Source organism: Solanum dulcamara, chromosome 9, assembly GCF_947179165.1.
Source record: "Solanum dulcamara chromosome 9, daSolDulc1.2, whole genome shotgun sequence".
Classification (NCBI taxonomy): Eukaryota; Viridiplantae; Streptophyta; class Magnoliopsida; order Solanales; family Solanaceae; genus Solanum; species Solanum dulcamara.
Genome location: NC_077245.1, coordinates 24952222 through 24979907, shown reverse-complemented (window position 1 = coordinate 24979907; position 27686 = coordinate 24952222). Strand labels below are relative to the sequence as shown.

The 27686-nt window shown below is 36.4% G+C and overlaps 2 protein-coding genes across 2 annotated transcripts; both read left to right on the top strand.

Annotated features, from left to right (window-relative positions):
- The first annotated feature begins 652 nt into the window (after positions 1–652).
- LOC129903619 (probable 60S ribosomal protein L14) lies at positions 653–1000 on the top strand. The gene has a single exon (XM_055979171.1). It carries the CDS (start codon positions 653–655, stop codon positions 998–1000), a length of 348 nt encoding a protein of 115 aa, XP_055835146.1.
- A 374-nt stretch (positions 1001–1374) lies between these two features.
- Positions 1375–20236, top strand: LOC129902445 (tRNA nucleotidyltransferase cca2). The gene is made up of 15 exons (XM_055977682.1): positions 1375–1731; positions 4104–4234; positions 6639–6756; positions 7439–7491; positions 7936–7985; positions 8091–8189; positions 10028–10137; positions 10286–10413; positions 15859–15925; positions 16365–16448; positions 18677–18739; positions 18863–19007; positions 19094–19261; positions 19528–19625; positions 19704–20236. Exons 1-15 carry the CDS (start codon positions 1378–1380, stop codon positions 19806–19808), a joined length of 1773 nt encoding a protein of 590 aa, XP_055833657.1. The 5' UTR covers positions 1375–1377; the 3' UTR covers positions 19809–20236.
- Positions 20237–27686: the final 7450 nt, after the last annotated feature.

Sequence of the window (27686 nt, the reverse complement as noted above, 5' to 3'; positions counted from 1 at the left end):
TAATTGAGTGATTGTCATTTGTAGGGGGGGTTCACTAGGGCTGGGCATTCGGTATTCAATTTGATATTTTTAAAGTTTGGGTTCGGTAATTCAATAATCGGTACTTCAAAGTATATACCAAATACCAAACTTTCAAACTTCAGTTCGATAATTCGGTAATCGGTAAATCAAAGTTCGATTTGGTACGGTATTCGGTAATACCATATTGAAGTCAAAGTCCACACGGAATATGTTAGTACATCATATTCACAATAGCAACAATAAAAGATGTGAAGATTTTTAATAACAAACTAAACAATGGATATAGAATTGAGAATACAACTGAGTCTCAAACTAATTGTAAAAGATATTGGCAGGTAGAAAAATAGTGGAAGCTGCTGTTCCATTTACTGCGACCCTTCAAAAATCATAGAAAAACAGAACAAAATAGTATGTGTATTAACAGGTAGCCTTAGAGAAGTAGTGCTCACACACTATCATCTTTCTTCATTCTGATAACATGAACCACGTAATAGCAAATATAAGCACAGTAAACAGATATCACAGAAGCTGGCATTAGGCTTCTATTTACCTGGACATAGTTAAAAGGAAAAAAGATGATTAGCACAAGTAAGAATATAAAAGGCGCTTCTACTCCTTCAGATCACCGAAAATGCCGTTCAAGAGGTTCGTGGAGATTGGAAGGGTAGCCCTAATCAACTACAGAAAGAATTATGGAAGGCTCGTTGTTATCGTCGACGTCATCGACCAAAATAGGGCTCTTAGTGATGCTCCGGACATGGTGAGGAGCCAGATGAACTTCAAGAGGCTTTCACTTACAGATATCAAAATTGACATCAAAAGAATCCCAAAGAAGAAGACCCTGGTTGAGGCTATGGAAGCTGCTGATGTGAAGACCAAGTGGGAGAACAGTTCATGGGGAAGGAAGTTGATAGTGCAGAGGGCTGAACTTAATGATTTTGACAGGTTCAAGCTTATGTTGGCAAAGATTAAGAGTTAGAGTTATTACCTTATTGGGTTAGGCCTTAGGAATTTCTGAATTTGGGCAATTGGTTATTGGGCTTGACTTAAATTTTCTTTATAATGGGCCTATAACCCTTTAATTTTGGTCATTTAATTTCGGTATTCGGTATTTACCGAATACCGAACAATATAATTAAAAATATCGAATACCGAACCTAAAATATCGAAATGTTATATTTTAGTACTGAATACCAAATCGAATTACCGAAATGGCCGATTTGGTTCGATAATTCGGTTTTTGGTATTTTATGCCCAGACCTAGGTTTCACAATGACTAATAGGGCCGACCCGACCCGACCCGTTTGTCATGCTTATGAGAGCGGGTCATTACTTGTCCTTTAGAAAGAGAGAAAAATGAAGGCTTCGAGTATAGCCGTAGCAGCTGTTTCAACATTGAATATCAGTCGCCCTCGTCTCTTCACTTTCCCAAACCCTTCTACTTCTTCTTGTTCTCTCCTTCTTCCAGCCTTCAAACTCAAGAGATTCTTTGTCTTCTCCGTTCAACAATCGCCGCCGGCGTTAGGGTTTTACGCCGGAGTTACAACAATGGTGGAGGGGCAAGCATTTCAGCCGTCGTCAGTCCAAGTGAAGGACCATATTGATTTAACGCCAAAAGAGGAGCAGATATTCAACCGTCTTCTTCAAGTTGTCGAGCATTACAAAATGGGAACACAGCTTCGTGTTGCTGGTGGTTGGGTTCGCGATAAGGTTACTCCTTTTATTTCTCTTGTTTGTGTATATATTGTGATTTTTCTGTAGACTTTGTCTCTCTACACCAAACTAAACTGTTATGAAATTTTACAATCAAATTACTATATGTATTATGGAGCTAAAACTTAATTATTTGACACTCCCATCATTGAGTCTGTTTCAACTTATATGATACTCGACGTCCCCACATGTTTGATGTCATTCTAATTCAGGATACAAATATTTTAAATATTCAGGATTTCAGGTTTTAACATGTTTTCTTATTTCTTTTATCAAACTAACTTTGCAGCCATCTTTCTCTTGTACTGTCACTAACAATTAGTCCTTCTATTTCAATTTGTTTGTCCTACTTTTTAAAAAAGAACATTTTTTTTCTTTTTTAACAATTCTTTAATTTCAACATGTTTAAAATCACCAGAGTAAATGCATTTTGGTATATTTCACATATTTCTTAAAGACCACAAGATTCAAAACTCTTCTTATTTTCTTAAACTCCGTGCCAAGTCAAAACTAGACAATCAAATTGAAAAGGAGGGAGTATGATATATGTAATGAATGTAATACTTATACATGTGTCCAGATCATGGACGGAGGGAGTAGTGCTTTTTTTTCTTGAGAAGGTAAGTAGATTATGTATTGAAAGTGCAACAACTTAGCACCAAGTTGGTGTAAGTTAGTACAAGATAGTGGCGAAGTCAGAAATTTTATTAAGAGTATCCAACATTTGATATATACGTATGAAAAATAATTTTTGACCTATATATTTTGTACAATTTTCTATATACATAGTATATTTTTTTGACGAAGTGTCCGACTGGCCACCCTGAGCTATATGTGGCTACGCCACTGGTACAAGAGATACTAATCCTTCTGTATGGAAACATGGAGGGAGTAGTATTTTCATGGAACTTTAGTGAGCCACACTCTAAATTTGAAATATTAGCTCAAAGGTCACTCTATAAAATGGGTCAAGTCGCTGTCAAAATCCTCTTAGGGGGGATAAGTGAGACTCGAGGTCTTCAAGTCATCAATAGACTGAAAAGAGAATCAGGTCCCATTCATTTGCTTTTTAAATTGCTCAGAACAGATTTAGTCACAAGTTGAGTGCTTAAAATAGGGAGAAGTAAGCAACCTTTTGATGCACCTTTATTTTCAATATCATAGTTTCTGGTCTTCTTTTAATTGTGGGGAATATATCCAGATGTGACAGTGTATACTCTCAACCAAATAAGTTTTTCATCATATAAGTTTTCTAGTTTCAACTTAAACTATGGAACACTGCGTATGTGGGCAAAGAATAGATGGTACCAGGTTGGAATAAAGGAAGAAGCTTACAGTAGGTTAATCACCAGGGAAATAATTCTTGTACACACAAATCTGATTTCTGAACTGATGGCGTTCATTTCTTTATAAGAGGTCCATATAAAACTAGCAACATCATCTTTTATTCACTGTCCATTGTATAAGCCTTGTATCCTTTTCTAGTAACATGAAGCTTGATACATCGTTTAAACAAATAAACAGAAAAAATGCACATCATTGGGGATGCACGATCAACAACAACAACATACCCGGTAAAATCCCACAAGTGGGGTTTGGGGAAGGTAGAATGTATGCAGACCTTACCACTACCTTGTGGAGGTACAAGGGCTGTTTCGAAAGACCCTTGGCTCAGATGTAGCAATTCCGTATACAAAGAAGAAAATATAGCGAATCACAACGAAACAATGCAAAGTTGATCGGAAGGAGACAACAACTACAACAAAATAGTGTAATAATCGAAACATAATACAAGGATAGAGTATTGAAAACAACAATAAATAATGATGGATAGCAAAAACAAGAACTACAGTAATACAAATAGTACAACGACAAACACCAACCACCCTAAGCAAGACAACACTACACTACTTGCTAATCTTCTACCCTAATACGCGTCCTCCACGCCCTCTTATTTAAGGTCATGTTCAGTAATCTGAAGCTGTCATATCCTGTCTTGATACCTCTCCTCAATACTTTTTTGGTCTACCTTTTCCTCTCCTTGTACTCTCTATAACCGACCTCTCGCACCTCCTCTAGGGATGTACAACCATATTTAGATTTTCTCTTTTATCTTGTTAATAGCAACATGCAAAACTATCTAACTTGAACTAATTAGCCTTAAACTAGTTCGATTTGTGCTTCAGTTGAATACTAACTTTCTTTCCTGTGGAGATGTTTTGGAATTGCTTTGTACATGTATCTTGGTGACTTTTTATGTGGCCAAAGTATTTAATAGTCAAGAAATTAGATATTGTTGTTTAATATAAGTGATTTGTCTTTCTATTCACCTTTTTTCCTTTGGCTAATCTGGAGTTGTATTACTGTAGTTGCTAGGTAAAGAGTGCTACGACATTGATATTGCTCTTGACAACATGTATGGACGAGAGTTCTGTGAGAAAGTGAACGAGTACTTATCAGCATCCGGTGAGGAAACCCAAGGAATTGGTGTTATCCAGTGGTATGTTCCTGCATTCTTTCCTCGGTACATTGGGCTATAAGTCTTGGTTTTGGTAGATGTTAAGCAACCACAATAGAGGTAAATGTTGGTCTGTCTTTGACTTCGAGGGAGGATGGGTAAATCTGGTGAAAAGTAATTGGCACAAATGACTAAACGAAAAACAAGCATATTAGGAAATTTTTTGTCTCACTAAAATGGGGAGTCAAGCTATATTGTCTCATTGCAAGGCAATACTTTTGATGAAACAAACTTTGTATCTATGAATTGGCAAAAATAGTTACTTGCATAGATGGTAGAACCATGAATTAAATTTTTGTTTCTCTGAAGTGGGAAGTGAAGCTGTGTTGTCCCCCATTTAGTGTAGGCCCAATTATTTTTAAATGTTTGCTCTAGTAGATTTCTTAGTTTGGAAATTAGTATTGTACTGAGGGTTCAGATTCCAACAGAAATATAAAACACTAGGGGGTCGTTTGGTAGAGTGTATTAGGAGAAATAGTCCATGTATTATGTATGGTATTATTTAATACTATGTTTGGTAGAAATTTTGGGCCTATGTGTAACTAATAATTAGTTACACAACCTACATGGTATTATAGGGTGTATTGCTAATACCTTCCATTTGATGGTATTATAATACATCGGATTTAATACCATGGGATTAATATTTGTAAAGACAAAAATATCTCTCAAATCTTTTAATCATTTTGTTTATTTTCTTGGTTTTATGTTTTGTATTTGTTCTAGTAGATTTATTGAGTTAATATCTTAAAAGGTCATTGAACTATGGAATTTATCTTGTAAAGTCATAAACTTTGTTTTGTATAAATTTTAAATAAACTCATACCATATAAAATAATTTGTATATTTGTATATTATTTTTCTTTATCTATATGAAAAAAAAGAAAAAAAAACTTTTTTTTGAGGAAAATACTTATCCGACGGTAGAAAATATAGAGAAACTATTATTATGAATTTTATGGAGGAGCATTGTTAGCGATAACACATATTAGCTGCTTACTGAAAAATAATAATTGAGGGATTCATAATAATTCCATCTCCACCATTAAAGCAGCAACTATCAAAGTTGAGCTCTGTATTAGTAATAATTTGTGTATTAAAATGTTATTCCTTAAGAATTGGGTTCTTTAAAAATATTGTGGATTTATAGGGTCTATATTTACATGGCATATAAAATTTATTTTTTCATATCAAATTATTTAATTGATAAATGTAGTTGAGTGATTTTGGAAGATAAAAGTCTTAAGTTTTTATTGATACAAAATAAAGTTCAATGACTTTGCTATATAAATTCTCATAGTTCAATGATCTTTTAAGATATTAACTCAAATTTATTTAAATAAATTAGCGTACAAATTTTATTATTTAGATAAAGTTGTTTGTTGCTAAATAAATCCAATACAAATGAATACAATATTTGAAATGTGATTGTTTAACATTTACTAATTGAAAAATCAAATATATGACCACATGACGTTTGTGATCTTACTTGTATGTATTATTTATTGATATATATATATGTGGTTTTATGATAATTTAGGTGTAAACGTAGATGGTTTATTCGATTTTACTATGGTTTACCGTCTTTTCGATTTTAAAAGTAGATGGTCTATCTTATCTAAACTGAAAATTGATGGTCTGTGCCCTCTAAGTGGAGTTTGGGACTTGAGGGCTACTATTGGGTTTCCTACATATTAAAAAGATGCAAGTTCTTTTTTTTGGTGCTAAAAACGGAAAAAGAAGAAAATTATAATTTGCTCTGTTTGGTAATTTCAGTTTTTAAAAATGCTATGCTGTTACCATACCAAATTAATTCGGTATGGTTTGATATTTTTAAAGTTTGGTTTAGATATATTGCAGTATGATAAATCGTCATAGTTTTGTCACCTTCAACTTACCTATACTTATATAATAGAGAACTATGATTTCGACTTTTCAAGAAACGTCTCAATTATATCATACATACACCTTACACATGTAGAAATATTAAACAAAAAGTACAACAATTTCCTTCATTAATCAATCTCCCAAAAAGGACATTTCAATCAAGATAGAGTAGTCAATACTAGTTTATATATTTGCCAGCATTTTGATAATATTTATGAATTATATTTTGGTGTGGTATTTGGTGTTTCGATATTTTTGTTATGAATATCGAATACCAAATACCATAATTCCGAAACCGTGGTATAAAAATTTTGGTTTCGATAGGGTATTCAGTAGTTACTATACCATGCCCATCCCTAGCTATAAGTGTTCTACCTTCTATCCTATTAGGAGTACGCTAAGATCTTACGATTATCTATTTTGATTGTGATATACCACTTTATTATTTTTGTTGTAGAGTAATTGTCACTAACTAAATACTGTTCTTTAATTTTCATAGCAATCCCGATCAGTCAAAGCACTTGGAAACAGCAAGGATGCGCCTTTTTGACATGTGGATTGATTTTGTGAACTTAAGAGCAGAAGACTACAGCGAGAACAGTCGTATTCCAACAATGGTATGTAAATGTGAACTGGTAATTAAATGTATATCTTCTCTTTGGTGTTTAAATTTGTTTTTTTTTATTAAAAACTGTAAATGCGAGGGATGAAGACTAAGTAGATTCCACCAAACCTAGCTATGAAAAATTAACAAAAGGGAGTAAAGGAAGGAATAGGTAAATCTAGCACCTTTGCATGAGCGTCCTTTAATGCAGTCGGTATCAAATACTTCAGTTAAGAGAGTGCAATGCTTAGTTTCATCCTTCCAATTAAGAATGACCTAGTCCTAAGAAAATGTTTGCTAAGTGGGCACAATTGGGGTGGCTATTTACTGAATGGGAATACTGAATCATGTTACCAGTTCCAGTCCGCAGCTTGCTCAAGATTAATGAAAGTCTCCTATTTAATACGTTGGAATAGTTTAATTACCAAGATCTAATTTCTTTTTAGCATTTCTTTTTTTTAATAGGACCTTTGTTTATGAACTTAATCAGCCATTGTTGCAATAGTATGAAGTCTTCATATATTTACCCTTGATATCTGTTATGATTAAAGTCCTTTCCATTAATTTAATGTTGTCATCCTAACTGTTATATCAAAAAACTAAAATGTCAGAGTTTTAACACTCAAGCGTGTGTGTTCAGTGTACCATGGATGCTAGTTTCTTCATTAAACTCTTTTTCATCTGTTGTTCCTTAGAAATTCGGCACTGCTAAACAGGATGCAGATCGCAGGGATTTGACCATTAATAGGTACTTTGTTATATCTTTACTTTCTGGCACCTTATTTTTATTTTTGCCACACCTTTACACTTGTAGGAAGCAACTTGTTTTAGTTGATCTAATTCCCTTCATCCCAGCCCAAAGTCCCAAATAACAAAAAAGAGTAAATGAGGAAACAAAAGCACCTTGATTATGTCAGTGTAAGAGCACAAACTCCAGGGGAAGCTTTTAGTTTCTTTTTCTTCCTTTTTTTCTATAATATATTTCTTCATTTTCTCTGCATCTTTTTGGTTTGTTTTATTTTTCTCTCAGGGCGGGGTGGGGGGTGTTTTCATATCATTTCATTTAGTTTGGAGAATCTAGCCTTTGGATGCATTTATGTACTAGTCCAACTTTATTTTAAGTTAGCTTTTTGTTTCCAAAAGATAGAATATGATTAATCAGTTAATCCTTCACTAAAGATTATCTTTACAGCTTGTTTTACAACATTAACACCAGATCAGTTGAAGATCTTACAGAAAGAGGTAAGCATGACCTCTGTTTCTTTTGTCCAAATTCAGTAAATGTACCAATAAAGATAGGTTAAACTACAAGTGTCTCTGACTAATTAATTGATTTCATGTTCTCAGGCATTGCAGATCTGAAGTCTGGAAAAATTGTCACCCCACTACCTCCAAAACAGACCTTTTTGGATGATCCTCTAAGAGTTCTTCGAGCTATTCGTTTTGGTAATGCTTTAGACAATCTCTCATTTGCCTGCTTCCCTCTTCTTATGACAGCCTTGTTTATCCTATATGTGGCATAGATGTCGAGTGTTACAGTTGATCAGTGTTATCAAAAGCAAAAAACGCAAAAAAGCTCTTAAGATCCATTGGGGCTTTAAGCGCAAAGCGCAAATAAAGCATGAACTTTAATGAAAAAAGGCGCAAAGGAAGATACAATACAAATATATATGTTTTGTCCAAGACTAATATTTATAAGGACGAGTAACAAATATATGAACAAAGAAATTGAAAACAATTACGATAAAAGTGAAGTATCAATTGTTTAGTGTCACCTCTTCAGAAGAGGCTCATTGGCAAGTAAGAGTATGCCTTAGGACCTTGATGACACCGAAGCGCACATTAAGTGAGACGAAGCGCTCAACACATTTTAAGCCTTGCTACAGGGCTTAAACGTGCCTTTGACAACACTGCTGTTGACATTATGATATTGGATGATTTGCAGCCTGTGAAGTTTCAAGCATGGATTCATAATCCATTGAGTTATAGGTAAAATTTTAAACAGGTGGAGCTCTTTCTACACAGAGCTCAGGTGCGAATATTAGAACGACTATAGCCATCCCAGTCAAATTCAAGATTGAGACCTTCTCCATGTTCAACCTTTGACTATTTTACAGGCTTAGGAATATCATTCCCAAACTTTACAATGTGTATGAATAAACTCGAAATTCTAACTTTAGCACAAAAGGATTTAAGGGTTTGGTCTTGGTGTGTGTGTACGGTATTAGGTATTTTAATACTGTTAGATTCAATATGTGATAATATATCACCCAAATCAACATGTATGATTGATTTGGAGGTATTTCTTCGAAGTCATAAGCAAATTGAATATATCTAAGCTTTGTAGATTGAGCTAAGTGGGGCATCTAAAGTAGGATTAGTTCTTTTTTAGCAGTTCCATCCTTACCCTTCAAAATTACTTATTGAAGTAAAACATAAGGAATTTCTCAGAGAGAGAGAGCTAAATTGTGTTGATGGCTGGCTGGATATGGATAGGTTTACGTTCCACTATACAAGTGGTGTTCAGGCAGAAGAGAGACTACACCAATATATTGTTCTCTACAAAGAAACAACAACATACCTAGTGAAATCCCACAAGTGGGGTCTGGGGAGGGTAAGATGTACGCAGACCTTACCACTACTTCATGGAGATGAGGTTGTTTCCAAAAGACCCTCGGATTGTTCTCTACAAAAAGTACACCAAAATTTGATGAGAATCAGAAACAAGCCCTACCTGTACCATGGTCAAGTCATTAAACTTAGTCATTTTGATCAACATGGCTGCAAGTGGCACCCTGTCCATCTGCTTCGGCTATTGGTCTAGACATGCTGCAAGAGACTGCTCTGTGAGCCTATCTTTTTCTACCCCTCAAAGGTTCTCTTATTCCTTTTCCTCAGAAGTACCTGTACCAACCAATCTTCTTTTTGTCTTGAATTCTTGATCTTTGGTGCTAGCGGAACAAAGGAAGCAGGAACAAACTTCTATATGTAACCTAAAATGGGTTGGATCTACTGCAGGGGGCTCTTGCATTACCTCCAATGTGATCTAGCGCGAAGTTAGCAATTCTTTTGCTCCCAGAACTGGTTCAAATCCAGCTCGTGGAAGAGGTTGCATATTTTACGCGTGTACATGTCTTTTGAGTAGACTTAAGTCAAATGTAATGGTTAACATCTTCGTATCTCCTTCAATCACTTTTGGTTCCAATAAAGTTGGTTGGGGCATAACTTTGTTGTGCTGTTAGCTAGATGACACTCATGTTCTCCATATGATTTGGTGATTTTAGGTGCAAGGTTTGGGTTTATATTAGATGAAGAACTAAAGAAGGCAGCTGCAGATGAGGATGTGAGGGTTGCTATTGCTGATAAAATTAGCAGAGAACGCATAGGACATGAAGTATGTTTATCTTATCTCTAAGTGAAATTTTACGTGATTGAAATTAATTTGGAGCTCTAGATGATCTCTCTCTTAGAAGGGAATCTGTAAATGCCCATTGCAAGAGGTTGCTGTCTGCTTCTTATCTTTATTTCACTTTATTTTACAGATTGATCTTATGATGTCTGGCGATCAACCAGTCAAAGCAATGACTTATATTGCTGACTTGAAGTTATTTTGGGCTGTATTTAGTATTCCTTCTGATTTTGAGCCATCAATTCCTGATGGATGTGATAGGTATTGTTTACTGTCTTCCACATCTTCTTTATTTTCAAGAAATCATTAGCTGTGTGCTTGTTGAGATGCTCCTTACAAAGAAAATGTGTATATTGCTGTGTTCTTCACAAGGACCAAATACCCAAAAAGCCTAGTTCATTCACTATTCCCTATACTGTATGTTATTGTCTAGTGAGAAAGTAGGTAGTAGAAGTAAAGGGATGATCTTGTTTGCCTTGGAGTTGCTCTGTACTAGAGATTAGGGTAGAAGGAACATCCCCTAAGCTGGACGTTATTTTCTAGGGAGAAGGGTGGTAGTAGACATAAGACATGATCTTGTTTGCTTTTGGTGATGGAAATATGGATTTAATTGCTTGGAGCTAGATATATGGAAAACCTAACAAGAAGAAGTTCTGAACATTCCCCTATGTGATGGTTTCTCTGATCTAAATCCAGTTTTTGGTGAGCTAGATTATTTCTAATTGCTTTTAGCTGTGTCATCTCTGGGGTGTTCTCATTTTTAATTTTGTTGGAAACACTTGATCATGTTTTGTTTTGAGCAAGTAACAAGGTTTGTATTATAGACCAGGACTTGAAATCCCAATTTACAAGAGAAGTAAAAAGAAAAAAAAAACTAAAGAAAATACAATCCTAACAGGAATCAAACTCTTCTAGGATTGTCTTTGTATCTTGATATCTTCAAAGTAGGACTTTGTACACCAAAACAAAATAACATAATAGAGTTGGGTTTAATCTTCTGTATTGTGTTACTTCTATCCTCAAAATAATTGATCAAAAAAATAACTTCTATCCTCAAAACATCTGGCATTTCCTTCTTTCCAGATGGTCCACCATATACAGGCAGGAATGATCCTCCAATTGTTTATGTCCCTTACCTCAATTCCAGCTTTCTTCTAGCTAAAAAGAGTATGAACAATCTAGCTAGGCATTGTCCAAGAGATACCTCTGAGATTGATAAAATCTTCCATGGCTGATCTTTGACTCTGCAATGTAGGAATAAGTGGCCTACGATCTCAACTTCATTCCCACATAAAAAACACCTTGAGCATAAAGAGATTCCTCTCTTTATCACACATTTATATGTCAACACAGCCTCATTGGCTAACAACCATGTGAAACTAGCAACCTTGTAAGGTATCTTGACTCACCACATGTCTCCATGGCCAGTTAGAGATCTGTGGCTCTGGCAAATTCATAATCTTATATCCTGCATTCACCATGTAAAGGCCCTTTATATTACCAGTCAACTACAAACAGTTTACTACTTGCAATCCGTTGAAGGATTCCAGGTGTTTGTAGAGTTCAGCTAGTCTAGAAATCTTCCAATCATTCATCATTCATCTAAGCAACAGCTCCCTTGAGGAGACCACATCCCTACCACTTTCCTGTTTTGGTGTTGAGCAAGAGCATAAAAAAAAGGGCAGCCCGGTGCACTTAAGCTCCCGCTATGCGCAGGGTCCGGGGAAGGGCCCTGTTTTGGTGTTGAGCAAGAGCATACAGTTCAGGAAAAGACTACTGCAAACTCCTATTGCCCATCCACTTATCTTTCCAAAGATGGTCTTGTTGCCATTGAGAACTCTGATAATGGAATTGCTCTTAATGAAAGGCCATAAAACTCTGATGGACCCCCATTGACTCAATCCATATGGGACATTGACCTCCTTGGTAACCCAAATATCCTGCTCTCCCCATATTCGTTTTTGCCACTTTGATTTCAACGCTTTGCTCTGGTTCTTCAAATTTGTAATGCCAAGTCCTCCTTGTCTTTTGCTTCTATCAAGATTTTCCACTTTACTAAATGGAAACATCTTTTTTCCTTGATCTCCTGCCATATGAAAGAAGATGGAGTGTGATCCCAGATAGTATTTGGTGGACTATTGGAGGGGAAGGAATCTAAGATGCTTTGAAGGAAAGAGCAACCCAATCCAGGCGATAAAGCTCAATTATATTTTACTTTTTCACTTTTGGTGTAAACACAAGTACATGGAGAATACTGAGACTCGAATGCATTGTTCTCTATAGATCTTTTTGCTTAGATTAGCTTGTTCTCCTGACATGTAATAATGTCTTAACAACCCATTGTGGTTAATACGATATGTTACCTTATCTTTTTTTTTTCATGAGTCAGAACTTCTTCTTTTGCTGAGAGCCACGTGAAAAAAGCTACCTTGTAAGGTACTTTCACTTTCCAAATCATCTTCCATGGCCAACAACATACCTGATTGTTGGTGGAATTAAGATCTCTGTAAGCAGAATTAACAGTAAATTTTCCTTTACTGTCACACTGCCAAACCAGACTGTCTTCTTCTTCTGTCAAACCATTGAACTGGGCTAGAGTGTTGTAGAAATCATCAATCCTGTCAATTTCCTAGTCATTCAGATATCTTCTTAGATTGAGATTCCATCCTTGTCCTGTCCATACTTCAGCCATAGTTGCTGTTGTTGACATAAAATGTAGATCTCTGGAAATACATGCTTTAGTCTGTCCTGCTCCATCCATTTGTCATTCCAAAAGGATATTTTTGTCCCCTCATTTCGAAGCCTACCCTTGATTGGAAGATTGGCCATAGTTTTTGAAGGATCTCCGGATACTGCAACCATAAGGAGTGGTCACCACCTGTGTTATCCAGTACCATTTCATCTGTAGGCTTAGTGTGAATCGTCATATTCCTGACTCCCCCCCCCCCCTTCTATCTGCTTTGTCAGAATTTCCCATTTGGCTAAGTGAAATTTCTTCTTATCATCATTGCCTTAAATTTCTCCCTAAAGTATCTATCTTCTGTATTACATTATCAAGAGCAGGGAAGATAGACATCATATATGTAGCTCATCAAGCACACTGTTGGTCCGGGTCAATCTTCCTCCTTGGGAGATGTATTGACTCTTCCAGTTGGTCAACCTCTTTTCACACTTTTCTAGTACCTCATTGCATACCCTTCTTGATTTGCTCTTTGCTCCCAAAGGCATACCCAGGCAGTTAGTAGGTAGAGCTCCTATTCTCCCCCGAATGCATGAGCAAGTGTTTGGATATCTTCCACCTCATTAATGGGATATATGTAGCTCTTGTTCCAGTTTATGTGTAAGCCTAAAATGTATTAAAAGAGGATCAAAATAACTCTTTGAGTATCGGACTTGCTCTTTAGAGGCCTCACAGAAAATCAGAGTATCATCTGCATATTGAAGATGTGTAATTTCTAAGCTAAATATGGTGCTGGGATTTGCTTGGAACCCTCTCACCCACACATTCATTTTAGCTATCGGTATCATGTTGCTCATGCCTTCCATAGGTAGCATGAAGAGGAAAGGGGATAGGGTGCTCCCTGTCTCAAGCCTCTAGCCTCTGTCGGAGGAGAAGAAGCCAATAGAAGATTTGTTAACCAAAACTGAAAACTCAACTTTGCTAATACACTGTTTGATCCACTTCAACCACCTAGCACCATAGGCCATATTGTGTAGGAGGTCTAGCAGGTACTTCCAATTTACATGATCAAAAACCTGTTGGATATCTAATTTGCATAGAATACCTGGTATATTGCTCCTCTGTCTGCTAGTATCACATTCATCTGCTATCATTATAGCATCCATGATTTGCCTCCCTTTGATCAATGACATCTATTGACAATCCACCAATTTGTGGATCACTTTCTTCAATCTTTCTGTCAATATTTTAGAAATAATCTTGTATACACTACCTCCAATTAGGCAATTGTTCTGAAGTCAGACAATTGAACAACATCCCCTTTTTTAGATATTTGGCAGCTCTTTCCAAAGACACCTTCATTGTGGAATTTTTTGCTCTGTGGCTATTACATCTGGACCAATCACTTCCCAACATAAAGAGAAGAATACCATGATGTATCCATCTGGTTCTGGGTCTTTGTCTCCTGCACATGCTTTGACACAACCCCGGATCTACTGTGGCTCAAAAGGTGCCATCAACAGCATTTTGTCCTCTGCATTATCATGGGGCAATCCCTCATGTCGAAATGTGGTCTCCATTCCTCAGTCTCAGAGTAAAGTTCTTCATAGTAGGAGACTATTTCCTCTGGGCCAATTTGGGGCACCATTTGGGATGGGAATGACTTAGCCCACATGCATCATTTGATGAAAGCACTCTAGTCGCCTCTGATGATTGGTTTGTCAACCACACACTCTCTTTCTTAACGTCAGCTGGGTCTGTCAAAGTTTCTACTCCTACTGTTAGCTTATCAGTGTCTTGACTCTCCTGTGTGCATTGGCTGTTCTGTGAAAAAAATTAGTATCCCTATCACCTTGTTTCAGCCATAGTGTCCCAGATCTTTGTCTCCAAGCAATCTCCTCATGTCTTGCAATATCTTCATATTCCATTGATAAAGCCAATCTTTTGGTTATTTCATCTTCTGTTAAAAAGCTTCTGATCTTGGATTTCATCCAGTTTGTAACTGATTTACTACACATTGCTTCTGTAGTCATTGTTTACCTTAGATTGTTTTACTCCATTCCTTCAACTTTTTCTTCAGAGCTGTCAATTTGAAGGCCAGAGTGTAATCAGACCTTCCAGTGCAATAGAAGAATTTCCACCAGTTCTTTATTCTGTCACCAAAGTCTCCTGTTTGAAGCCACCAATTCTCAAATTTGAAGTAAGAATCGTTATGTTCCAGCTACCACATTGTAGCATCAACAGTGAGTAATCGGAAGTCACTCTGTGCATGATGGCATGATGGACTGCGTTCTTGAAGCTTGCATCCCATTCTTCTGAAATTAAAACCTATCCAAGCTTGCTGATACTGCCTTGTCTATCCCCTTATTTCCATGTTCTCCCCCTGTACTTCTAAGTGATCAATATGGTTGTTTCTCTTATAAGCATTGGCAGTGTTATGAAAGAAAGTGTTTCTGTCCCTCTTTCATCCATAAGGTCATACCTCTGTCTCCATGCAATCTCCTCATTAATATGTAGTTCTCTATAATCCATGAGAACAACTGCCTTTTTGACTGATTCTTCCTCTGTCAGTGCTCTAGTATCAAGTAAAGAGTCCAAGTCTTCCATTTGGCTGAGCAACTTAGACCTTTGTATCTTCAGGTTCCCTTGTTCATTCTTACTCCATTCCTTAAGCTTGCCTTTGAGGGCTTTGACTTTGCAAGCTAATATGTAGTCAAGTCTTCCAGTGCAGACAAAAGAGTTCCACCAAGTTTCAAGTTTCAACTCTATCGACAAAACCTTCTGTGGTCAACCACCAATTTTCAAAGTCGAAATAAGATTTTGAATGTTCCTAGGACCCACAAAGAGTGCTAAAGGAACATGATAAAATTTAAGAAGTGTTTGTTTCATGTTGTTGAATTGCTCATTCCATTCTAAGGAAATCAAAATTCTATTCTGGATGTACTGGTTTTTGATGTATAATTTTCTATTTCTTGCTCCTTGATGGTTGTTACCTCTTACATGTTAATCATTTGTGACTTTTACAGGCTGTGTGTTGCTTGCTTGGGTTCAGCTTGGGAGCTTTTAAACCTTATTGGACGCTCCTCATTTTCTGTGAGTGTTACTTCATGATCGTGCTTCTGCCTGAACTTGTTATCTGTATATGAAATTACAACAGGGTGATAAGTATGAAAATCCTTATGAGTTGTATGTTCTATTCAAGATTCTAAAGCATACAGAGGTGCTCGATATATTTATGTCCTGTTCGTTAGTATAAGGGTGGTTCTTTAACTTATCATCTCATGGTTTCAACAGTTACGTCCTCTTCTCTTCTCACCTTACGAAGGAATGTTTGGTTGTACATATTCTGAGAGTTTGATTTTCTTTATGTGTGAGAGAGAGACTATCAATATCACATTTTTTTCTGTGATTAGTGATAAAATTGATTTTGATGTGAAGATTGATCCAAAGTAACCCCCCCTCCCCCCCCCCAGCGGCTTCTGTATATAGGCTAATTTAAAACTAACCTTGTCATATCTATTTCTGGTTCTAGGATGATCAAAGGAGACTTTGCATGTATGCTGCTCTATTTTTGCCATTCAGAGAGACCATTTATAGAGATAACAAAGCCAAAAAGGTAAACTCTGGACCATCAAAGAGTCCATGCAGGCAGTTGGTTTGCATTGATCGATTCCACTCTGCATCTTTTATGTGATGACTTGAACAGTTAATATGATGCCATTCCATCTAGGGTGTGTTTTGCTTGTGATTGATGTTAGTGGACGTTTTGTTTCTAAGCAGAAGAAAAATCATGGCTTAAAGACAATAACAACAACAATCTAGTGGAATCCAACAAGAGAAGTCTGGGGAGGGGAGGATGTACGCAGACCTTACTACTACTTCATGGAGATAGAGAGACTGTTTCCTAAAGACCCTCGGCTCGAAAGTCACAGTTCCAAATATGAGAGAAAAAAACAATATATATAGCATAAAGAAAAAAGAAAAGAAAAAAAAAAGTAAAAATAGAAATAAAAATAAAAATAAAATGCAATGCAAAATTTATAAGACAAGAACAATAACTATAACAAAGTACTGCAATAATCAAAGGCAATAGCAACACAACTATAAAGGCATGTCTAGACCTACGACCACCCTAAACCGACACACGGTAAGACAGAACAAATTGGAAAATAGTAAATTTCAATTTATCCCTAATCCGCGACCTCCACTTTTTTCTATCTAATTAAAATAAATAAGTAAAAATAAAAATAAAAATAAAAATAAAAATAAAATGCAATGCAATGCAAAATTTATAAGACAAGAACAATAACTATAGCAAAGTACTGCAATAATCAAAGGCAATAGCAACACAACTATAAAGGCACGTCTAAACCTATGACCACCCTAAACCGACACACGGTACGACAGAACAAATCGGAAAATAGTAAATTTCATTCTATCCCTACTAGCCTTCTACCCTAATCCGTGACCTCCACTTTTTTCTATCTAAGGTCATGTCCTCGGTCTAACCTTATCCCTCCGCATAGCCCCTAAATTCAACCTCTCGCACCTCCTAACTAGGGCGTCGACACCCCTCCTCTGCACATGTCCAAACCATTTTAGTCTCGTTCTCTCATCTTGTCGACCACGGATGCCACTCACCTTCTCTCGAATAACTTCATTATTGATCTTATCACTACTATTGTGTCCATACATCTATCTCAGCATTCTCATCTCTGCAACATGCATCTTCTGAACATGGGAGTAAAGAGAGTTCTTTACTGGCCAGCACTCTACTCCATATAACAATACTGATATAACAACCATTCTGTAGAACTTATCCTCAAGTTTAGGCGGTACCTTCTTATCACACAGGACTCCAGAGGCTAGCCTTCATTTCAACCATGCTGCCCCAATGCGGTGCGTGACATCATCATCGATGTCCCCACTACTCTGGATGATGGATCCAAGATATTTAAAGCTTTCTGTCTTGGGGATAGGTTGGGTGGCAAGGCTCACTTTCCTGCCCTCTTCATCCATCGCAATACTAAATTTGCACTCCAAGTATTCTGTTTTGGTCCTGCTCAATCTGAACCCTTTGGACTCCAACATTTGTCTCCAAACCTCCAACCTATCATTAACTCCGTCCCAAGTCTCATCAATCAAAACTATATTGTCCTCAAATAGCATACATCATGAAACTTCCTTCTGAATAGACCGTGTCAGCTCATCCATCACCAAGACAAAAAGAAAGGGGCTCAGCACCGATCCTTGGTGTAGTCCTACCTCAATAGGAAAATACTCTGAGTCACCTCCCACCGTCCTAACCCGAGTCTTGGTTCCAGCATACATGTCCTTTATCATCCCAATATACACTATCGGGACACCTTTAGCCTCTAGACACCTCCAGAGAACATCCATCGGAACTTTGTCATAAGCCTTTTCAAGGTCAATGAACACCATATGGAGATCCTTTTTTCTTTCTCTAAATTTCTCCACCAGTCTCCGCATAAGATGGATTGCTTCAATAGTCGACCGTCCTGGCATGAATCCGAACTGGTTCTCTGAGATTGACACTCCTCTCCTCACCCTCATCTCCACCACTCTCTCCCAAATCTTCATAGTATGACTTAGTAGTTTGATACCCCTGCTTGTACAATGGAACCATAGTACTCCACCTCCATTCATCAGGCATCTTACCAGCCTTTAAAATAACATCAAACAACTTCTAAAAAAAAATCACGGCCTAAAGACGGTATTTTTAATGTAGTTGTAACCTCTTTCTGTGAACTTGATAATGTCTACAGATGTTGAGGATTTGCGATTTTTTGTCAGTAAATACTAACTTTGGCTGACGCTTATCAGATTCCAGTTGTCAATTATATATTTCGCAATTCTCTCAAGTTGAAGGCCAGTGATGCGGAAACAGTGAGTGATTCCTGATATGACTGTTTTATGCATTTGATTGAGCCTTGAACATTAAGCCTAGTATATCTTGTGACTTTCTACCACAAGAAATGTGATGTTCACCAAATTATGCTCCATTTGCAGGTCATAAGCTTGCATACTGTTACTAAGAAGTTTGTCACCTTAATTCCGTTACTCGTTTCTAAAGAAGATATCCAAGTTCTTGAAGTTGATTGGAAAAGTGATACCATTGAGGTTCCAGTTGCTTCAAAACTTAGAATATTGACTGGTAACAATAGCTTTCTTCTGCATGACGAGTGCTCTACCTGTTAGTGTCATCTTGCAAATTGATAGTTAATGTTTGTTCACAAACAGGTTTGCTACTTCGAGAAATCAAAGAATTTTGGCACGTTGCTCTTCTTCTATCTATGCAGCTATATCCTGTTGACATTGTGTTATCTACAAGTTTCTCAAATGAGAACTTTGAAATGGACAAGAGAAGCGGATTATTTAAGACAGTAGAGAATGCAATAAGAACGCTAGGTATTGTCATTTCTGTGCTTGCTCAAATTCCTTTGTTTATATTTCATATCAAAGTCTCTTCTCACTTTCACACTTAATTAGTGTATTTCTTAACGAATGAAGGGTATTATTATGGAGTATGACTCCACCAAAATGCTCCAATAGACAGTAGTATTAGAACAGTAACATTTACATGCACCGTGTGCGATGTGCATGTTGCTTTTTGTAGAAACCAGATTTAATTGAATTGTAGATCTTTGTAACCTATGAGCTTACCTTTAATCCAGGTCTGGAGAAGGTTTGGGAAATGAAACCACTGGTTAATGGAAAGGAGATTATGAACATTTTGCAGATTAAAAGTGGAGGGCCAGTTGTTAGAGAATGGGTATGCCACTAATACTATCTTCTTAGCAAGCGGTTAATTGGTTTGAAGTATTTACTCATCGTTTATTTTCATCTGCAGCAACAAAAATTGCTGGAGTGGCAACTCGCACATCCTTCTGGTTCTGCTGAAGAATGCCTTGATTGGATGAAGCAAACACAATCAAAACGTGCAAGAACTGAGTAGATTTTCACTAGCTCATTTATGGGGAAGGGGGGGGGGATAGTTTTCCTTTGTGATTGTAACATGAAAGTTCAATCATATACAATGGGTGATGTCAGGAACAGTAAGAGAAGTATTGCATAGACAGAAGAGAAGACACGGGGTGTGAGATGTTGGTCAACTAGACCTTATATGGTTTGTTGTATGCAGAGAAAGAAATAGGAGAGCGGTTGATGGAACAGAAGGATTATGTTCATTTGAGGAATAGCCCCTTATCTCTTATTTCAGTTTGGTGCACCCATCAGGTTTTGGTAGGTATAGAATAGCCATTTGTAGGAGATCATATCATTTTCTTTTTTTGTTGGTATACTCCTTATATACGGTTTTTTTTTTTGTACCCATTGTTAATAATATCTATCTTATTTATTTGATTAAAAAAAATTCACATTCAAGTGTTTAATGCTCCCAATTTTATTATTTGGGCAGTGTGCATATCCAATTGTTGATAGCAGTTTAGAATAGAGATTTTCCTTATTCTCCACTTTGTTGTTCAATAATTGTTATTGGCACCAATCTACCCTGTTATATACCTTGGAATAGCTGAATAGGACATGGGAAAGTAGTTTCCGTGGCACTGCCTGTGGATTTGTATACTATCTTATATAACTGAAGATTAAGGAAGGGGGGGGGGGGGTGAATTAAAAATTATTCCTTAGTTGACTGCTTAAGTTTGACAGTCGATTAATCTGTAGGTTAGTATAAACAATATAAAGCAAAAATATGAATGTAGGAATGAAAAAGAAAACAAAAGTTTATCCTGGTTCGAATCACCGATGTGGTGCCTAGTCCAGTCTCCTTGGGTTACAAGTGTTTTCTTTAGAGCTTGTAGTGATTTAATGGGTACAGTTGAACAAGTTCAAGTGAAGTGTGTGACTATTTAATTAGGTGAGGATGACTTTGTACGGTTAAAGGTGAGAGCCATATCTGCTCTAAAAGGAAAATCCAAGGGATTTTACTTATCAATCAAGGATTTGTAGGGATTCCTTAATTGATGATGCACATCCATATCAGATATATTCGTGAGATGTCTTCTTTCTTCTTGGAGTGATTCTGTTTTGTACAGAGGTCTTCTTTCCTGATTGGTGACTCGGTTTTCAATCAACTTCCCTGCCATGTATAATGACTTCACATTTGATCTTCCATCTGTTAATCTTCAATCAGCAATGGTGTCAATCTCCAACATGTGAGTGTGATCTTTCTTTCCTTTCTTTTCTTCGATCAGAGTCAATCAATAGAGTCAATCTTCAATCAAGAGTTTGAAAGACTTTTCTTTCCTTTCATGATTTACGATTTTCCTTAATTCAGGATTCAGTAATCTTCAATCAGTGATAAGCTTCGTTTATTAAAGAAAACTATGTAACAATCATCTTCCAGCAAAAGTAAAACATTATCAAAACACATTAGTGCTAACAATAACAACTAGTCAGATAGGGGAATTCTTTTAGCGGTACAGTACGAAAAAAAAGATGAAATATATATATATTTGAACCAATAAATTGTAAATTCTGGTTTCGACTCTCCTTGAAAACCTAAATCTTGCTTTATTATCTTGGCATACTTTCTGGTCAAATTCATTTATGATGATACTAGGTTAATGTTGTCATTAAACATTTAGACTGCTTCGATGTTAATCAGCATTTCCACATTATAACCCAATTACCTTGGTTAATACTATCATTAGACATTATAGACTACTTTGCTTTTATCAGAGAATTTGAAACATAGGCAAGTCCAGAAAGGTATAAGTACTCACTGACATTGTCAAAGGCAAAATGCTATAGAAAAATCGAGGCTTTATATGTAAGAGTTGAATCCCTCAACTTATATAGTGATTGGCCACCAAAATTACTCAACTTTGTTTTGTCTTTCAAAAGTTATTGAATTTTCCTAGTTGTCTTTCATGGTGATCCAACTTTGTCTAGTTAGTTTCCATGTTCATTTTAGTTGGATATTTAATTTTAAGGTTATATGACATTGCTATACGAGTTAACGACATGTATCATGTGAAATTTATCAATTGAGGTTATTCTTCTGTATATCATGTATACTTGCTTTATTATGTTAGATTGATACTATTATCGGCATGTTATTCTAGCCATCCTATTGGTGAGGCCACAAATTTGGTCTAGTCATCCTATCGATTAGGGCCTATGAGAGAGGTTTAGTGGTTTTATTTGTGAATAACCTTTGACTTTGCTCTACAAGTTTTATCTGCACCTACAAGTTTGGTCTAGTGGATGCACACATGACGGTCTAGTCCTTATGTTGCTTATTGATGTTAGTTATTTTTACTAAGTTGTTATACATGCTATCATACTTGTTCGTTATACTATATACATTGTTTTCTTTCATGTATTTATCTTGAAAAGTACTTGCTCCATGGGATAATATGGAGGAGCAGGTCGATGATCTTATTAGGTCCTTGTGGCTGATCACCAGTTATTGCTTTGTGCCGATATAACTACTACAACAGTTATGTCTATTTGAGTTCATGATATTCTAATGCCTGTTGTGGTGGTTGATTGTTTGGAGTCAGTATTTGTTTCTTGAACTTTTCAGATAGCGATTTTTGAAATGGAATTTTGAAAAGCAAGAAATTGTTAGATATTAATAGCATTATAGCTCCAATTAGCAAGTTGGGATCCACGGGAGAAATATATACAAAGTGTTGATGGATTCGACGATTGTGAAGGTTAATGGATTGGCAGTGCGGTAAAACACACAAGTTATGCTCAATTAACTTCATGTATGTTTCTATGAGTTGTAGAATATGAATGGCTAGTTAGTTATAACTATCAGCTAAATGAGTGTTTAGGATTTGTCAGTAATTAGTTAGGTCATTACGCTGCCTATATAGGGAATACAGTACATTGAATTTGATGAACTCTCTTTTCTCAATCAAAATTTATAGATTAATCTAAAAGTTTTCTTTTAAATCTACTTTCTTTCCATCTTCCCCTGTTCTAAAAATGAAGTGATGATAATAGTATAGCAAGAAAAAAATAGCTAAAAATTAGCAATATCAATTGAAAGTGGAAAGAAAGTAGAAGTTTCTCTGCAACATTGTGCAATCTGTAATCTTCTTGGAAAACAACAAATTCTTGTGTCATAGTTAATGGAAACCTTTCTTCAATGTTTCTTGAAAATATGGTCGCCATTGATAGCGCCATCTCTTTCTTCCTCTATGATCACTAATTTCTATCAGAGAAGAAAAACTATTTGTCCTCAATCGGTTATTTCAGTGTGATGGGATCTTGTAAATTGTCATCTTTCTGCATCATTTATACTCTTCTCTTTTCTCTTTTCTTTTTGTTACATAATGAAAACCAAGAATTTATCAAAAGAGGTTACATAAGGGATTGTTTTACACGGTGAAAATTAAATCTAAATACTCCATATTTTTATTTATAATTATTTAGCAAATTGGACCAAAAATGTGATAAACACATCATAATATAAGGTTGTGTTCCCTATGAAGGTAAAAGTTTTTCATGAAATTAAGTGCGTTCTTTCTTATTTTTCTTATATTCGATATATAAGTATAAATATTATCTTAAAGACAAGTACCCCAAAATTTATGTATCACTGATACAATTTTTTTTTGTATACACTCTATATACAGTAATATTTTGTTGTACATGTTTGCTCAACTTAGTTGGATACACTCTATATATTCGCTCAACCTAACTGTAGAACACTTTCTCAACTTTGCTAGATGCAGTGATTTTAGGGATAGTTTCTTTGTATTAGATACATATTTCACTTGAAGGAACTAAAAAAATATTCAATTTTTTGAGATATATGTAACACCTTGTGTTATCCTAACCTAAACTAGGCTCGATGACTATGAGAAAAACTAAGGAAAAGAACTGAACCTGAGGACCCCGAGTGTCCTCTACAATTCGTAGAGGGTTCTACGAATCGTAAGTATGACTCGTAGATCCTTTCCAACACTTAGTAAAATATAAGATTATGAGAATCCTCCTACGACAGACATTGCGAGTCATAATAATTTCTACGATTCGTAGAAATGACTCGTAGAAGCACCTGACACTTAACCAAATTTTAGAGCTCGAATGTCATTCCTATGAGTCAAATTGATGACTCGTCAAAGAATATACGATTCGTAAGAACGAACCATATAAAAAGTTCAGAGACTTAGTTTCTCAGAAATTTGAAAACCTACAGGACGAGTCATGTATACGACTCGTCGAGTGGCCTACGACTCGTAGACCTGAGTCGTAGACCATTACCTTTTCCAATGCACTTCCATGATTTAAAATGACGATGCGTAGAATTTTCTACGAGTTGTAGAAATGATTTGTAGATGTCAAATTTCAGGTTTTAATGAAGGATATTCGTGTCATTTCCCACCCTTCCCTAACTAAAACCTTGACGCTTTGAGACTATTTTGAGCCCCTTATTAGTACCTGAATGCATAATACTCTCAATAACACTTAGATTATTTGAGAGCGAGGATTTGAGAAGAGGAGAAGGTTAGAGTTCAAGTTCTTCAAGCGAGGTCTTCGAGTTCTCGATTGTACTTTAGGCCCAGGTATGTAAGGCTGAACTAAAATATAGATTTATTTCCTCCATGTTCCCATGATTGTGATAAGTTGATTGTAAATTGAGTCTCCATTAATGTGTTCTTGAGAATTTCTTTTCAAAAATTTACATGCTTTAATTATTATTAATAAGTTCATGTTTTTCTATGAATGAATTCCTTGAACATATAATTTGAACTACTTGTTTCATAAACCCTAATAGCATGCTGATTGATATTGAATTGTATATATCTAAAGATTGAGTCTAGAGCCTTGAACTTGTGAATGTATGATTGTGATTGGGATGAGAGCATAATGATAACGTTGATGAACCGGTAGTGCTGTATACCTTCATAATTAAATCCAAATGAATGGTCTCAACTGAATGTTGACCTAATTTATTGTCTAAAACTTCTCTTAATTAAATGATTGGGAAATTGATTAGTTGAGAGAATTAATTTGATAGAACGGATGAATTGAAAAGAGTCCGATAGAGACTTATTGATTTTGATTGATTTGGATTAATTATCTTATGAAATTTGAGTCTTGGGAGGAGTATGGAGCACCAAATTGGATAAGAGAAAGTAATAATTTGAACCCAATAACTACGTTACCAAACATAGGAGAGGATTGAACCGTTAAGTCGGATGTTTCCTAAATTATTGTCCTGACATGACATGATTTGATTGGTTTTGGATCCATTATTGAATGATTCGTTCTTATCCTGGAAAGGTATTGGATAGACGTGACAATAATATCAGCTTGTTGTACTATCACTGAGTCATAAGTGATGGTTGTCGGACAAGAGAAACTCTCATATAAGTCTTAATAGTACTCTAAATAGATTGGATTGGAATGTATTGTATATGATTATTATTTGTCTAAATTTATTCTTGTTTAGACTTAGGACATCTTGATTGAGTGGTTCACCCTCCCCATTTTAAATCTTTGAGTTTATTTGATTCTACCTTGATGCATGTTTCATTATGCTATATTACATATTCGTACACTTTATATACCGACGTCCATTTGGGCTTGCATCATTTCATAATATAGAGACAGGTACTAGAGATCATCAACAGGCGCATCGTTGAGAATCTATTCACATTCAACTATTTGGTGAGTCTTCCCTGCTTTCGGAGGATACCACATTTATCTTTTTAGCATTTGAGTTAACTTTTATTCATTTGATTTGAGATAGCCTTGAATCTCTTATTTGCACCATTTAGACAGTTGATAGAAGCTTCATAGACTAGATTTTTAATGTTGTCGATTGGTTTTGTGATTGGCTAGTTTCATTCTTACTAGTGTTGTTGATTTGATTGATTAGAAAGATTGTTGGCCTTTGACCTTATTTATGAGTAGTATTCTTAATGAGTTGAGTCTTTCTTTGATAGAATTTGATTGAATGAATGTGTGATTGAGCTAAGTGGTTCACTTGAGGATCAATAATAGTCTACGAGTGCCGGCCATATCCAGGGTACCCTTTCGAGGCATGATAAAATTGGTATCAGAGCATAGAGTTTAAGAATCCTAGGGAGTCTATAAAGCCGTGGATAGTAGAGTCTTGCTGATGGGTGTGTTGTGCACCATATTTATAATCAGGAGGTTATAGGGCGTTAGGAATTGTTTCACTTCTTCATATTCTGAGTTCGTGCAAAAGAGTTTAACTCTAAACGTTTTTTCCTAATTCATGCATTCATATTTGAGATAATGCCTCCTAGATGAACCACTAGCCAGAGGAACGCCATGAATACTGAGGTTCCACAAGCTGAGATGCCCACACTTCTGAAGTGAGAACTAGGGGCTGACTTACAAGGTCTACTAAGGCACCCCAAGAGCCTACTACTCAGCTAGCTCCAACTTCAGAGGCTGAGTTTAGAGGTGCCATCATAATGCTCACCCAACTGATAGCTGGGAAGAGTGGTAACTAAAGTGCATTGGCTCCCATCTAGCTCTCAAAATCCATCAACTTCGGTAAGGATCTGAGACTTCTTAAGGATGAATCCACCAGTCTTCATGGGTTCTAAGGTTGAGGAGCACCCCCAGAATTTTATTGATGAGATGTAGAAAATAATGAAAGCTATGCATGCTACTAATATTGAGGGGGTTGAGTTGGTTTCCTACGAGATCAAAGATGTGGCAAATGTGTAGTATAACCAGTGGGAAGAAGGTAGAGGTGAGGATGCTGAGCCGGCTATTTGGGATGAGTTCGAGGAAGAATTCCTTAATCACTTCTTTTCAGAGAATTGAGGGAAGAAAAAATGGAAGAGTTCGTGAATTTGAAATAAAAGGGTTTGACAATGAAGGAGTATAGTATAAAGTTCATTCAACTATCTAGATATGCTTCAGAGATGGTCCCATATATGCGGTCTAAGATGAAGAAGTCTGTTTTCGATTTGGGAAGCCATGTGAAGAAGGAGTGCAAAGCATCACTACTGATTTCTGACTTGGATATTCCAGGTTGATGGTGTATGCTCAGCAGGTAGAGGATGATAAGAGGAAAGACGAGGAGCACTTGAGCAAGAAGGCAAAATCAGCTGGGCATGAGAATAAGCAGAGGCAGAGCAAGGTCAATAAGTCCTTCTTTAAGAAGAGGTCTTTCAACTATGCTCCATCAGCGGCAAGTGCACCTGTGTCGCATAATAGGTATGACCAGCAGGTACAAAGTCACCAAAATTCTAGAGCCTAGGGTTTTCAATCCCAAGATAGTGAGGCTCAAGGTTTGAAGGGAAAGTCATCTTGTAGTAGGAGCGCTATGCTCTATCTAGGAGAGTGCAAAGAGGGAAGGAATGGATGTTATAAATGTAGCCAAGTGGGCCATTTTCAGAGAGGGTGTTCGACATGGGGAAACATGAACCAGTCTTCTACCACGGCACCACCGGCTAGCGGTAATCAGAGAGATACCACTTTAGGTACAGGCGGAGGTACAAACCGCCTATATACAATGGGTAGTCACCAAGATCAGGAGAACTCTCATACATTATGACGGGTATGATTCAAGTTTTTACCTTTGATTGTTATGTTTTAATGGATCCGGGTGCCACTTTATCCGTTGTATCTCCTCATGTGGCTTGTAGATTTGAAAGAATTCCTGAGTGTCTTCATGAGCCTTTCAGTTTATCTACTCATGTTGCTGAGTCTGTCTTAGATGAGAGGGTCTATAGAGATTGTGATGTGTCTCTCTATCACAAGAATACCATGACTGACTTAGTTGAGTTGGACATAATTTATTTTGATATGATTCTTGGCATAGACTGGCTATATATTTGTTATACCTCTGTTGATTGTAGAACTC

What these genes read in the sequence shown, in the direction of transcription:
- LOC129903619 (XM_055979171.1), top strand. Translation starts at nt 653, where the DNA reads ATGCCGTTCAAGAGGTTCGTGGAGATTGGAAGGGTAGCCCTAATCAAC.
- LOC129902445 (XM_055977682.1), top strand. Translation starts at nt 1,378, where the DNA reads ATGAAGGCTTCGAGTATAGCCGTAGCAGCTGTTTCAACATTGAATATC. An exon ending in AGGCCAGTGATGCGGAAACA is followed by an intron (nt 18,740 to 18,862) that starts GTGAGTGATTCC and finishes CTCCATTTGCAG; the next exon opens with GTCATAAGCTTGCATACTGT. An exon ending in GAATGCAATAAGAACGCTAG is followed by an intron (nt 19,262 to 19,527) that starts GTATTGTCATTT and finishes CCTTTAATCCAG; the next exon opens with GTCTGGAGAAGGTTTGGGAA.